We start from the raw sequence: 14,796 nt of genomic DNA on the forward strand, positions 1-14,796 counted from the left end.
GTTGGTTTTACATAATATGACCCCTTTAAAACTGCTGAGTGAGATCATAAACCTTTTAGAACAGTGCTTTTGTAAAATTACGGGTGTAGTATACAATACAGTACAGTATAGCATATCAGACTAATTACGATGAATACGATGCCACAAGCTTGCATACCTATTTTTGGGCAGTTTTGCCCATTCCTCTTTGCAGCACCTCTCAGGTTGCATCGGGTTGGATAGGAAGCGTTGGTTTTTATCTGTCTCTGTATCTTGCTGCATTCATCTTTGTCTAGTCAGGGAGGTGACCAAGAACCTAATGGTAACTCTGTCAGAGGTACAGTATTCCTCTGCGGAAAGAGGAGAACTTTCCAGACGGACATCCATCTCTGCAGCAATCCACCGATCAGGCCTGTATGGTGTAATGGCCAGACAGAAGCCATTTCTCAGTTTGAAAAAAAAGTTTGCCAAAACGCACCTGAAAGACTCTCAGATCATGAGAAACAAAACTATCTGGTCTGATGAGACAAAGACTTAACTCTGTGGCGTGAATGCCAGGCATCATATTTGGAGGAAACCAGGCATCACCATGCCAATAGCATCCCTACAGTGAAGCATGGTGCTGGCTGTAGGGATGTTTTTCAGCAGTAGGAACTGGGAAACTAGTCAGGGTAGAGGGAAAGATGAATGCACAGAGACATCCTGGATGAAAACCAACGCTTCCTATCCATCCCGATGGATCTTGAGAGGTGCTGTAGAGAGGAATTGGTGAAACTGCCCAAAGATAGGTGTGCCAAGCTTGTGGCATCGTATTCAAAACACCTTCGGGTCTAATTGGTGCCAAAAGTGCATCAACAAAGTATTGAGCAAATGCTGTGAATATTAATGTACACATAATTTTGGGGGATTTTTTTTTTTATATATAAATTTGCCTGTTTTCTTAAACTTTTCACAATGTCATTATGGGCTATATTGTGTAACATGTTGAGGACAAAAATGAATTTACTACATTTTGAAATAAGAAAATGCAACATAACAAAATGTGAAAAAAGTGAAGAGCTGTGAATACTTTCCAGATGCACTGTAAATGAACACATGACAGGGTGCTTAATACAACTTTTAACAACAAACTTGGACACACCTTTTACGGATATATTAGTATGGCAATAAGTGACACACCAGACTGGTGGTCGAGCGGTTTGAAAACATTACATGATGATGATGTGGATAGCATAAAAAAATTTGGTTGATCCCTGTCCAGAGATCCCTGTTAGAAAAACATTTACGTAGAGGGTAATTGTTTCCTTCATTGTTGTCTTTGAAATGTTGCACTAAAAATAAATACATTTATTATTAATTTATTCAAAATTACCAATAATTCAAGTGTTTAGGTTTCAGTTTTTATTATATACCGTGGAGAACATCTCTGATTTCAGAGGCATATTTATGCACACCCAGAACAAATCTAGGGAGTTAAGGCCGGTGAAAACAGATATTGTAGAAAAGATTGCATTACGGAGTTCAAAGGTAAGCTTTGTTAGTCACAGGAGTACCACAAACAATCATTTTGGGGACTGAAACAAGCCAACACCTAACCCATTAGAAGCAACACTTAAAACGTGTTAAAATGTATTTTATACAACTTTCTGCTTAACTTAAAGTAACAGGAAACATTTTAAGAATTGTTGTGATGTGACAGTCATGTGACTAGCCCAGGATATGGTTTCCCCAAAATGGCAGTGTGTCATGGAATCTAGCTCAAAGCTTCCAGAAGGCCCTCGATTTACTGACTGAGTTATGTTTTTATGGCACATTGTAAGTCAATTTCGGGTTTCGCACGGTGGAAGAGGGGTTAGTGCGTCTGCCTCACAATACGAAAGTCCTGCAGTCTTGGGTTCAAACCCAGGCTCGGGATCTTTCTGTATGGAGTTTGCATCTTCTCCCCGTGACTGCGTGGGTTCCCTCCGGGTACTCCGGCTTCCTCCCACTTCCAAAGACATGCACCTGGGGATAGGTTGATTGGCAACAATAAATTGGCCCTAGTGTGTGAATGTGAGTGTGAATGTTGTCTGTCTATCTGTGTTGGCCCTGCGATGAGGTGGCGACTTGTCCAGGGTGTACCCCGCCTTCCGCCCGATTGTAGCTGAGATAGGCGCCAGCGCCCCCGTGGCCCCAAAAGGGAATAAGTGGTAGAAAATGGATGGATGGATGGAACTTATAGGATACCATCTTTATTATTTTCATTATGTTTGAACGGCTTTTACTGGGCTTGGAGCAAGTTTTGGTCAGTATTTCTTCTCTTTCTGAGCATTTTTGTGGTGGCTGGTTTTGTTTGTATGTGTTGCTAGCACTTCAGAAGCCAAGTGTGATGTTCATTTTGACACATGGAGAACAGCAACATGCCTGAAATGTTACATTTGCCGGCATGCTTCACACAGTCAATCAATCACCCAACACTTTAATTTGCAATATTATTATTATTGTTGTACCGTTGTGGTGAAGAAGGAGCTGAGCCGGAATCTACGTTTCCATCCTCACTTATGGTCATGAGCTTTGAGTTAAGACCGAAAGAACAAGATCATGGATACAAGCGGCCGAAATGAGTTTCCTCCGCTGGGTGGCGGGGCTCTCCCTTAGAGATAGGGTAAGAAGCTCTGCCATTCGGGAGGAGCTCAAAGTAAAGCCGCTGCTCCTCCACATCGAGAGGAGTCAGATGAGGTGGTTCGGGCATCTGGTCAGGATGCCACCCGAACGCCTCCTTAAGGAGATGTTTTGGACACGTCCGACCAGTAGGAGGCCACGGGGAAGACCCAGGACACGTTGGGAAGACTATGTTACCCGGCTGGCCTGGGAACGCTTCGGGATTCCCAGAGAAGAGCTGGATGAAGTGGCTGGGGAGAGAAAAGTCTGGGCTTCCCTGCTTAGGCTGCTGCCCCCGCGACCCGACCTCGGATATGCGGAAAAAGATGGATGGATGGATTATTATTGTCATAGGGTACCTTTAATACAAAGGCTACACAAAGTTATCTATACTAGTTCATTAATCTATTTATCTTCTTTTGCTTATTAGAGGTCATGTCACGGGGGCAGCAGCCTAAGCAAGAAAGCCCAGACTTCCCTTTCCCCAGCCGCTTCGTCCAGCATCCCATGGCGTTTTTACACTAGTTTAAAATGAGAAAATAAAACACATGTAACCAACCCACTCATTTTTTTCATATGCCAGATAGTGGACACTACTTTGTGTGCTACTAAAATATCACTCTAAAATTGACAGGTATTGCCCAACACAAGCAACCATAGTGATAAACTGACCCTTCACATTAAAGGGCAAGCGGAGGACCATCTACCTGAAGATGCCATTTCTGGATCTCCTTTGGGCTCGCCTACTTCTTCTTCCTCCTTGTTTAGGTCTTTCTTCTTCTTGTCCTCACCTTTGTTGACAGGACACATCCAGTCTCCAGGAGACTGCAGTATGGCCACCACTTCACTGTGGTGGTTGTCATCCTCCATCTCAAAACTTGGGTGTAAAAAGGTCATATAAGATGGAAGAATAGCTGGAAATACATGTTAGTATCATTTAGGTCACTCTATTAAAGCTACTGCACAGTTAGATAGAGGCTTACTAGGCACACATTTTCAGGAAGCTAAATCGTTGTAACCTGCACCCTTCCTGATTCAAACCTTCCCAAAAACTCCCCTCCTGTGCTCATTCACAAAGAAAAGGGATGACACCAGTTCTCAAGAGCGGTGTTTGGGGTGATTTGTGGTCATGCACGAGCGGACGAGACGTTACCACCAATCCCAGCAGTTGCTAGGAATTCTTGGCTCCCAGAAAAGAATATCAGTGTGGGCCCTTGTACCCCATTAATTACCTGTGTGCATGGCAATGTGGACCCCAGCGGACTTTGGGCCCTCAGAATTTTCATCACCATTCGCCCCTATATGGTAGCGGCGGTTGCAACTATGAACAGCCAATCAAAGCAATGTGGAGCCAAGAACAGAGCGTTGAAGGGGAACATTATCACCAGACCTAAATAAGCGTCAATATATACCTTGATGGTGCAGAAAAAAGACCATATATTTTTTTAACCGATTTCCGAACCCTAAATGGGTGAATTTTGGCAAATTAAACGCCTTTCCGTTTATCGCTCTTTTTGCGATGACGTCAGAATGTGACATCTCCGAGGTAATACAGCCGCCATTTTCATTTTCAGCACATTACAAACACCGGGTCTGAGCTCTCTTATTTTCCGTTTTTTCCGAGTATTTTTTGGAACTTTGGAGACATCATGTCGGAGGGTGTAACAACACTAACAGGGAGGGATTCAAGTTGCACCATTGGCCCGAAGATGCGAAAGTGTCTGCTGCCAGACCCCCATTGAATGAGCCAGAGTGTCTCCACATTTTACCGGCGATGACAGACATGGCACAGAGATGTATGGATAACCTGCAGATGCATTTGCAACGATAAATTCAACGAAATCACAAAGGTGAGTTTTGTTGATGTTGACTTATGTGCTAATCAGACATATTTGGTTGCGGCGTGACTGCCAGCTAATCGATGCTAAAATTCTACGCTAATTGATGCTAACATGCTATTTACCGGCGGTGCTAAAGCAGACATGGCACAGAGATGTATGGATAACCTGCAGATGCATTCGCAACTATAAAGTCAACAAAATCACAAAGGTGAGTTTTGTTGATGTTGACTGCCAGCTAATCGATGCTAACATGCTACGCTAATCGATGCTAACATGCTATTTACCGGTGGTGCTAAAGCAGACATGGCACAGAGATGTATGGATAACCTGCAGATGCATTTGCAACTATATTACGTTTCCTTCCACCCACATTTAATGCGAAAAAACACTTACCAATCGAAGGATTTAAGTTGCTCCAGTGTCACAAGATGCGAAAGTCCTGATCATATGGTCCGCACATTTTACCGGCGATGCTAACGCAGCTATTCGGCCATGCAATGGCTATGAATAGCGTCAATAGCTATTCGCTCGATAGCTTCAGTTTCTTCTTCAATACTTTCATACTCCAACCATCCGTTTCAATACATGCGTAATCTGTTGAATCGCTTAAACCGCTGAAATCCGAGTCTGAATCCGAGCTAATGTCGCTATATCTTGCTGTGGTATCTTCCATTGTTTGTTTACATTGGCAGCACTGTATGACGTCACAGGGAAATGGATAGTCGCATCGCAAAGAGCGAAAATCAAGCACTTTAAAACTTTTTTTATGGATATTCGGGGACCGGTAAAATTTTGAAAAAAACTTCAAAAAATACAACAAGCCACTGGGAACTGATTTTTATTGTTTTTAACCCTTTTGAAATTGTGATAATGTTCCCCTTTAAGGGACGCCTTGGTTAAAAAGAGGCTTGGATGGAACTAGAGTGACTGACGAAGAAAACTTGTTTCTTCATGGTAAAATAGGACTAACACAATAAAATAAAACCAGATTGCCTTCACGACCAGGAGAAAATAACCCCTTAAAACTTCTTGGATCCTTGAAACCCCTCCCATCAAGTCTCCAGTTTGTGATTCAAGAAACTTCAGAAGCTATTATTTGAGAGAAACATAATCTTAAATAAAACAATAGTGATTGTCTGTGGTGACTGATGGTCTGCAGGAGTTGTTGAGTTCCAGGCAGTGGGGGTTCACTCCCCACTCTGGGATGGGGCTCTCTAATTGAAAGGTGGAGTTTGCCTTTTGCCCACAGTCAGATTGGATAGACTGCAACTCCTTCTGACCCTGAAAATAGATGATGATTGGATGGCACATGGATGTGTCACATGTTGTTATTGTTGCTCAAACCTTGTGAGCAAATCAGTCCCTGACTGTGGGGTTGTTGAGAGGGAGAAAGCAGCGATATAAGAGTATCAGAGCCAATGTCCCATGAGTTTCAGCGTAATGGTCTGTGCCTGTTGTTTACAAAGTGTTCACGGTGAACGTGAATGGCCTCCGCAATAGCATGTGTAATGCATTTGATGATCATCCCATAATGCAATGTAGAAGAGTGCAGGCCATTAGTCACAGCAGCCCATTATTGGGGTAAAGTGTCCATGCTCAAAAGCATTATCTGCACAGTCAAGATGTGTGCAAAGTAAAACTGACTAGGGAAAATACTACAAAAATACATCAATATTCTGGCTTTACTTTCTGAGAGTAATGTAAATCAAGATCCGTGTGTGTGTGTGCGTGTGTGTGTGTGTGTGTGTGTGTGTGTGCTCGCACGTGTATGTGTGATTAAGTGGTAAGTCACAAGGATAACATTTTTTTTTCCAAAGCAGAAGAAAAAAAATGCTTTTATCATTCAGTCTCTTCAATTGGCTCAGGAGATTGTCAGAAGACTCTGATGTTGTCAGACTGTCCTAACTGAATGTTCTAATTGCCCTCAAGAGCGACCCTCTCTATTAAGCTGTGGAGCGGGAGGGAGGGGTGTACTGGTACCCCAGCTCTCGGCGCACACACAAACAACTATGCCTCAGAGATACTCCCATCAGAGGAGGAAAGCCAGCACAGCTGCTGCTCGAAGGATGGAGAGAAGACGCCGGGACCAGCAGAAGACCAACAACAACCCAAACGACAGCCCTAACAAGCGCTCCAAGAAGCTCACCATACTTTCCAGGTAGGCTAACAGTAACAATAAAGACTTGAGTTTTACAGGAAGAGCTGCACAAAACTGGTAGTTTACAATCCATATGTCAGTTTTTAGGTTAATGGTCAATCGTGCTATATTCTCTAATAAATCAAAACCAGTTGAGTTCTTCTCTGTTGTTGTACCTTGCTTGCTCAGCCTTTTCTGTCTTTTTCAAAGGTCCTTAATTCTATGTCATTCTAAGACCAAGGATGACTGCCCTGGATCAGAAGCGAGGGAGGCTGGGGATGTGTCAGAGGAGAGGAGAAAATGGAATTTAGGCTGGAGGACAGACATGTCCCCTGAGGATCAAACCGGACACGGAAATGCAGAAATCGGACAATGGAGGACTTGGCAATCAACCCCACAGACTAGAGGGACAGAGGCAACCAAACAGCTGCATCAGAGCACAACCTTCAGTGAAAATAAAACAAGACTGCGGAGAACTTTCAGCATCAAGGTACAGATGCAAGCTTTTTTATTTGGTACAAAATATAAGCACAAATCCCATAATCTGTAAAACATATTTGTGTCCCCATTTGCTTTATACAATCAAGATTCTGTAGCAAGTACTGACTTCAACATGTAATGTTAAGTTTGGTATGAATAACTAATACGCCACTCACAAATCCTAATTACTACTAAAAAATTAAGAAAAGTAACTGACCCACACATAAGCAAGGAAAAACTTCCTATAGGGAAGAAACCTCAAACAGAACACAGACGCTGTGGGCCCTTTGTCTCCATTGCTTAAGATGAGCAAGAGAGTGACAGCCTAGAAAGAGGTGAATCACAAGTATTCAGATTGTGTGAGGGTGGATTGTATTCAGGATGTTAGCGGAGCATTAAAATGTAAAAATAATAACAGGAGCAATGAAATTAAAACAGATAGGGAATGAAAAAAATACAGTTGAAGTTAAATGGCATAAATTAAAAGACTATATCTCAGTTTTGTGTTTCTTTGTTAAAGTATGATTGATATGTTCAGATAACATTCAACTAGGGCTTGGCGATATTGCCTTTTTTTTTTAATATCGTGATATTTTTAGGCCATATCGCGATATACGATATATGTTACGATATTTTGCCTTGGCCTTGAATGAACACTTGATGCATATAATCCCAGCAGTATGTTGACTATATGTGTCTACATTAAAACATTCTTCTTCATACTGCATTAATATATGCTACTTTTAAACTTTCATGCAGAGAGTGAAATCACAACTAAGTCAATTGACCAAAAGTGTGTATTAAAGTTATTAAGCAATGGCACAAACATTCAAGTCATTTCCAAAACATAAATTGCAAGACTGTCAGAGACATTTTAAGTGTCAAATAAAAATGAGCTGCATAATAGGAAATCAAATAGTATTCGTCCTTCACTATGTGGTATGTTACTAAGGTTATGAAATTCTCTTCATTCTCTAGCGAGTGACTTTTCTAATGATGCTACATATTAGCAGTAATGCTACTTTTTATAGCAACGCTTTCCCCCCCCACACTTGACAAATTATGGTTGTCTGTTCGACATATTCCCACTTGAAGCCGAACCACCGCCAGACGATGGAAACCCTGCTGTTTTTATTGGGAATGAATTATTCCTTCATTTTTTTACTAGATCCACAGCATCTTTCTCTCGTACGGCTACGTTAGCAGCTAACGTTCGCCACGCCGCTACCTCTTTGCTCTGCGAGGGCGTGTATGTGATGTATGACGTGACAGTTTGTGACGTATGTAAGAATGTTAGCCTGCTTGTCTGTGAGGAGACACTGGAAAGATCGAGAAGAGCATGAAGTGTACGCCCTCAGCTAAAAGTCCTGCGTGAGAACGTATACTCGAATATTACGATATAGTCATTTTCTGTATCGCACAGAGACAGACCGGCGATATATTGTATATATCGATATATCGCCCAGCCCTACATTCAACCTCACTTATTTTTTTCATAAGATCTTTTTTATTTTCTATTTTCACCATGACCAGAATTGTTAATTTCTAGTAAAGTTGTAATACAGGCAAAATGGGATTTTGTTTTAGGAAAAAGCTACACACCAATAAAAAAACAAGCTGTGGGTCACATGGAGCTTCCCTGGATCAGCTGATGAACAGCATGTTAAACTGCAGTGATTGCAATTGCCATTACACTGTGCAATGTTGAGTGTGATATCCAGAGGTTTTGTTTGTAAACTAGACATATGAGTGGTGCCAGCATTGCTGCAGAAGTTGTTCGTAAATTAAACGTTTGAGTGCTGCCAGCATTGCTGGAGAGGTTACTGTATGTTTGTAAACTTTACGTATCAGTGCTGCCAGCATTGCGACAGAGATTGTGCTTGCAAACTAGACGTTTGAATGATGACAGCATTACTGCACAGATCGTGTTTGTATACAAGATGTATGAGTACTGCCAGCATTGCTGAAGAGGTTGGGTTATTATTGTAGTCTTATGAATGCTGCCAGCATTGCTGCAGAGGTTGTTTTCGTAAATTTGACGTATAAGTGTTGCCAGCATTGATTCAAAGGTTGTGTTTGTAAAGTAAACATATCAGTGCATCCAGCATTGCTGAAGAAACTGTGTTGTAAACTGGGTGTATGAGTGCTGTCAACATTGTTGCAGAGGTTTTGTTAGTAGAAAAGTCATATTAGCCGTGTTGGTCATCTTACCTTAAAAAAGTAATTAGTTAAAGTTACAATTTACTTCTTCCAAAAAGTAATTGAGTTAGTAACTTGGTTACTTCATTGTAAGAGTAAGTAGTTACTAGGGCTGTGAATCTTTGGGTGACCCACGATTCGATTGAATATCGATTCTTGGGGTCACGATTTGATTCAAAATCTTTTTTTATTTTTCAATTCAACACGATTCTCGATTCAAAAACGATTATTTCCTAAGTCAAAATGATTCTCTTTTCATTCAATACGTAGGATTTCAGCAGGATCTACCCGTTTGCTAACATGCAAGCAGAGTAGTAGATTTTTGTAAAAAGCTTTTAGAATTGTAAAGGACAATGTTTTCTCAACTAATTGCAATAATGTATATTGTTTTAACAATTAAATGAACCAAAAATATGACTTATTTTATCTTTGTGAAAATATTGGACACAGTGTGTTGTCGAGCTTATGAGATGCGATGCAAGTGTAAGCCACTGTGACACTATTGTTCTTTTTATTTTCTTAATAAATGTCCTAATGATAATGTCAATGAGGGATTTTTAATCACTGCTATGTTGAAATTTTAACAAATATTTATACTGTTGTTGATAATATTCATTTTTGTTTCACTACTTTTGTTTTGTTCTGTGTCGTGTTTGTGTCTCCTCAATTGCTCTGTTTATTGCAGTTCTGAGTGTTGCTGGGTCAGGTTTGGTTTTGGAATTGGATTGCATAGTTATGTTATTGCTGTGTATTGTTTTGTTGGATTGATTAATTAAAATAAAAACAATAAAAAATCGTTTTAAAAAAAATGAGAATCAATTCTGAATCGCACAACGTGAGAATCGCGATTCGAATTCGAATCGATTTTTTCCCACACCCCTAGTAGTAACTGAGCAAAGTATTTGAGATTGTTATTTAATACGCTTCTACGTTTGATAACATCTTTAATGTCAAAGCTGTTTATATTAACTGTTCGAAATCGACATACATATATTTGACATTTATCTGAACTTAATAGACTACACTGTGCCATAGGATATGCAGTGAAAAAACAAATGGATTCAAAAATATTCCTTGAAGTAACGACATTAAATATTGAATGTACAAAGCCCATAACGGTATCAAAAATTAAAGCTTAGGTAAAAAGACACACAGAGCCCTCGGCCTTTAAGTCGTGCAAATCTCTGCACTCGTATGCCAAAATACGGCCTGAAAGAACTTTAGATAAACTGTAACCAAGTTTTGGTCTAATAAATGACATACATTAAAGGTAAGAAATGTAAGAATGTAAGTAGACCTTTTAAAAACGCTCCTAGATGACATTCTGACAATAAATAGCATTTGAGTACAAATATTAGGGACTTTTTTTAAAGCTAATTTTGATAATGCAACAGGGCCTTTTCTAGGCAGACATATAGGAGGGGCTGGCAGAAAAGTGAAGGGGGCAACAACTGTTCCATCAGGCTGCAGCACAGAAGTAACATTGCTGTCTTCTTCATTGAATGTAGTTGTTAGCAACAGTATGTGTCCAATTCCAAGCTGGAGAAATAAACTGCACTTTGTCAGCTATCATTCAACCACCTTTAATCAACCATCATAACGTCTATGTAGCTGATTGGCATAATTCTTAAATTTAATTTAACCTTAAGTAGGACTTAACACACAATAGTTAATATTTACAAAACTGAAAACTTCAGCAATCTTATGAATTATACAAAAACATTGTTCTTACACTAGTTTATCATCAGGTTAATTGCATCATGCCTCAAAGTTTTTGTACTCTCCACTTATTTACACAGAGAAACATAAAAAGTATGTTTATGCTACGCCTCTGGCTAATTAGGAGTGTTGTGAAACGGAGTTACGATGCATGCCTTTGTCATAATTTGTTTATGATTAGTGGCAGCAAATACACAAATTAAACTTATAGTTGTGTAGATGTCACGTTCGATGGCTCAACTGGTGGTCGCATCATATAGCATCAAAATAAAATGTGCCCACTTCACTGTTCGCATATTACGACATAGAACAATCATACATTTGTTATGATTCTAGAATGGAGTTGACGACACAGACACAAGGGGGAAGTAAAGTTCTATTCTATGCTTTATTTTATACATATATATATATATATATATATATATATATATATATATATATATATACATATATATATATATATATATATATATATATATATATATATATATATATATATATATATATACCCAATGATATATATATTAAATAAACAATACTAACTCATAGCAAAGGAAATGGAGTGTGATTACATTCAAGAGTGTGTATGGTGTGAGACTATGTGAAGCAGTTATCTGTTGAGTGTTACCAGGAGGTGTTGTTCCAAACTGGAAGTCCACGGAAGTCCACGAGGGCGAGGCTTATATGGGAAGTCCGTGAGACAGGCAAAAGATCCAGGGCGAGAAAAAGAGGTGTCAGAGTCCGTGTCCATGCAAGGGGGTCGAGATCCGGGAAGGCAGTCGAGATCCGGGGGGGAAGTCCAAGGGAGCGAAACACACAGCTCGAAACCAAGGCGACGGAAGGAAAACACTGCGAGCACAAGGGAGAAGATGGGACAAATCAAGCACGGGGAAGAAACAAGGAGAGAGCATAAAGCTTGTCGGCTTAGGGTACAACATAGAGAAACTAAGTTCCCGCCAGGATCCTTGGGTCCACTGGTCCTTATCAGTCCCAGGTGTGCAGATTGCCAATAATCCACAGCCTGGGGGCGTGACACGGCCAGCGCGAGCAGTGGCGTGTCTCGGCGCGCTGCCAGCGGAGGTGTTGGTAGAGCCAGCTGCCGTGGGAAAAGTGAGTTTGAGCCCGCGCCGTGACAACATTTTTGTTTTGGCGCAACTGGAGCCAAAACCTGACACTTTGGGCTTCATTCAACCAAACTGCAGTGACACGCCACTTCACATTCTCAGTAACGGCAACGGCGTTGCAACGATGGGAACAGTAATTAATTACTCGTTACTAGAAAAAAATAATGCCGTTGGTAACAATGTTATACCAACACTGTGTATGAGGGCTGACAGCATTGCTGCAAAGAACGTGTTTGTAAAATAGATGTATGAGTGCAGATGGACTTATATTATGACAGCATGTAAAAATTCATATCATGACAATATACTCCAAAAACATTAAAATAATATAAAGAAAACATGGAAAAGCTTTAAAAGTATCACTAAAAATGGTTCAACTAAAAACTGTAATGGTTTTCATCATTGATCCATTAGTGTAACTTTTAAATTTTTCTTTCAAGACTGGTACTTCTCCATGAAAAATAAAGATCGCGAAAGTGATTTCTTTATTCCAACACTGTGTCCTGTCTCATTGAAAGTGCCTGTGCAATCATGATTACACAGCTGTTACACCGAATCGGCGATTTCAATGATTGAACCCTGACTACTCAGGACCTTCGTATTGTGAGGCAGACACACTAACCCCTCTCGCACCGTGAAGCCCCATGATTTAAGTCTGCATATTAAATTCCTACCGAAGTAAAGAATGTATTTTTGAGGGTAATCACTAATACGCTGTCATGTGGATGGGAACACGAGCACAAAGCGAAGCGTTGATTATGATGTAACGGCATTCATTCATTCATTCATTTTCTACTGCTTATTCCCTTTCGGGGTCGCGGGGGGCGCTGGCGCCTATCTCAGCTACAATCGGGCAGAAGGCGGGGTACACCCTGGACAAGTCGCCACCTCATCGCAGGGCCAACACAGATAGACAGACAACACTCACACTCACATTCACACACTTGGGCCAATTTAGTGTTGCCAATCAACCTATCCCCAGGTGCATGTCTTTGGAGGTGGGAGGAAGCCGGAGTACCCGGAGGGAACCCACGCATTCACGGGGAGAACATGCAAACTCCACACAGAAAGATCCCGAGCCTGGATTTGAACCCAGGACTGCAGGACCTTCGTATTGTGAGGCAGACGCACTAACCCCTCTGCCACCGTGAAGCCCGACGGCAATCAGTTCAAAAATAAAGAATCACCCCTCATTGCCCCTTGAGAAAAATGCACCCCCCCAATCCCAGACAAATGTCTGTATGCAGCATTACACAGTTAGCAATATTTATTTGACATGTAAAGACAAAAAATGCAATCTGAAGAAAAAATATGAACCATTTAAATAATTTCTCTGAGAATAAAATAATAACTTACCACTAGTGTTGTCCCAGTACCAATATTTTGGTACCGGTACCAAAATGTGTTTCAATACTTTTTAGTACTTTTCGGTACTTTTTGGTACTTTTCTACATAAAGGGGACCAAAAAAAAATTGCATTATTGGCTTTATTTTAACAAAAAATCTTACGCTACATTAAACATATGTTTCCTATTGCAAGTTTGTCCTTAAATACAATAGTAAACGTACAAGACTACTTGTCTTTAAGTAGTAAGTAAGCAAACAAAGGCTCCTATTTTAGCTGCTGACATATGCAGTAAAATATTGTGTCATTTCCCATTCTATTCGTTTCATTAAGACACGCCTCCAGATGACTACAGTCCGGCGTGTTGGTCAGCTTTAGGGGCATGTAGAGTTGGGTGTCATCAGAATAACAGTGTAAGCTAACACCGTATTTGCGTATGATGTCACATAGCGGCAGCATGTAGATGCTGAAGAGTGCAGGGCCAAGAACTGAACCCTGTGGAACTCCACACATTACTTTAACATAGTCCGAGGTCACATTGGTACGGGAGACACACTGCATTCTGTCAGTAAGATAAGAGTTAAACCAAGAAAAGGCTAAGTCTGACAAACAAATCTGTGTTTTGATACATTCTAATAAACTGTTTTCATCGAAAGTATTGAAACCTGCGCTAAGCAACATAGATGACGCATCAGAATCTATCGTTAGCAATAGATCATTAATAATTTTTGCGAGGGCAACCGGATTGAAAGGTTTCACAGAGATTGTTAGATGCTAAGTGTTCATTTAGCTGTAGTGCAACAATTTTTTTAGAAGGTTTTCAAGATAAGGGGAAGGTGGGACATCGGCCGGTAGTTCACCACGAAGTCAGGATCGAGGTTAGGTCTTTTGAGCAAAGGATGAATAACCGCTTTTTTGAATGCTACGGAAACAGTGCCAGAAAAAAGTGATAAGTAATAATATTCAGCACTGATGGTCCTAATATTTTAAACAGCTCCTTCATATGTTTCCCAGGAAATGGGTCAAGTAAACATGTTGTTTGTTTTGACCCATTTACAAGTCACAGGCGTTCTTCTAATGTAATTTAATCAAAAAGAGCGAAACTATTTTGGAAGGTAATATCAATCGTATATACATTTGTATCTGTGTTAATAGAATCCAGTTGGACCCATACTTGCCAACCCTCCCGATTTTCCCGGGAGACTCCCGAACTTTAGTGCCCCTCCCGAAAATCTACTGGGGCAACCATTTTCCCGAATTTCTCCCGATTGCTACCGGACAACAGTACTGGGAGCGTGCCTTAAAATAACTGTCTTTAGCATACTCTACAAC

The 14,796-nt window shown here is 40.6% G+C and overlaps 1 protein-coding gene across 2 annotated transcripts in view; it reads left to right on the plus strand.

Moving 5' to 3' along the window:
• The window catches only part of il16 (interleukin 16), a 123,526-nt gene that overhangs the window by 14,165 nt on the left and 94,565 nt on the right, over positions 1 to 14,796 (plus strand). Inside the window, exons 2-3 of one of the 2 annotated variants that reach the window (XM_061884283.1) lie at positions 6,390 to 6,618; positions 6,808 to 7,087. The exons of the other annotated variant lie outside the window; for it this stretch is intronic. Coding sequence (XP_061740267.1) covers positions 6,390 to 6,618; positions 6,808 to 7,087 — 509 coding nt within the window. The remainder of the gene's footprint in view (positions 1 to 6,389; positions 6,619 to 6,807; positions 7,088 to 14,796) is intronic. 2 annotated transcript variants of the gene reach the window in all.

Source organism: Nerophis ophidion, linkage group LG02 (genome assembly GCF_033978795.1).
Source record: "Nerophis ophidion isolate RoL-2023_Sa linkage group LG02, RoL_Noph_v1.0, whole genome shotgun sequence".
Lineage (NCBI taxonomy): Eukaryota > Metazoa > Chordata > Actinopteri > Syngnathiformes > Syngnathidae > Nerophis > Nerophis ophidion.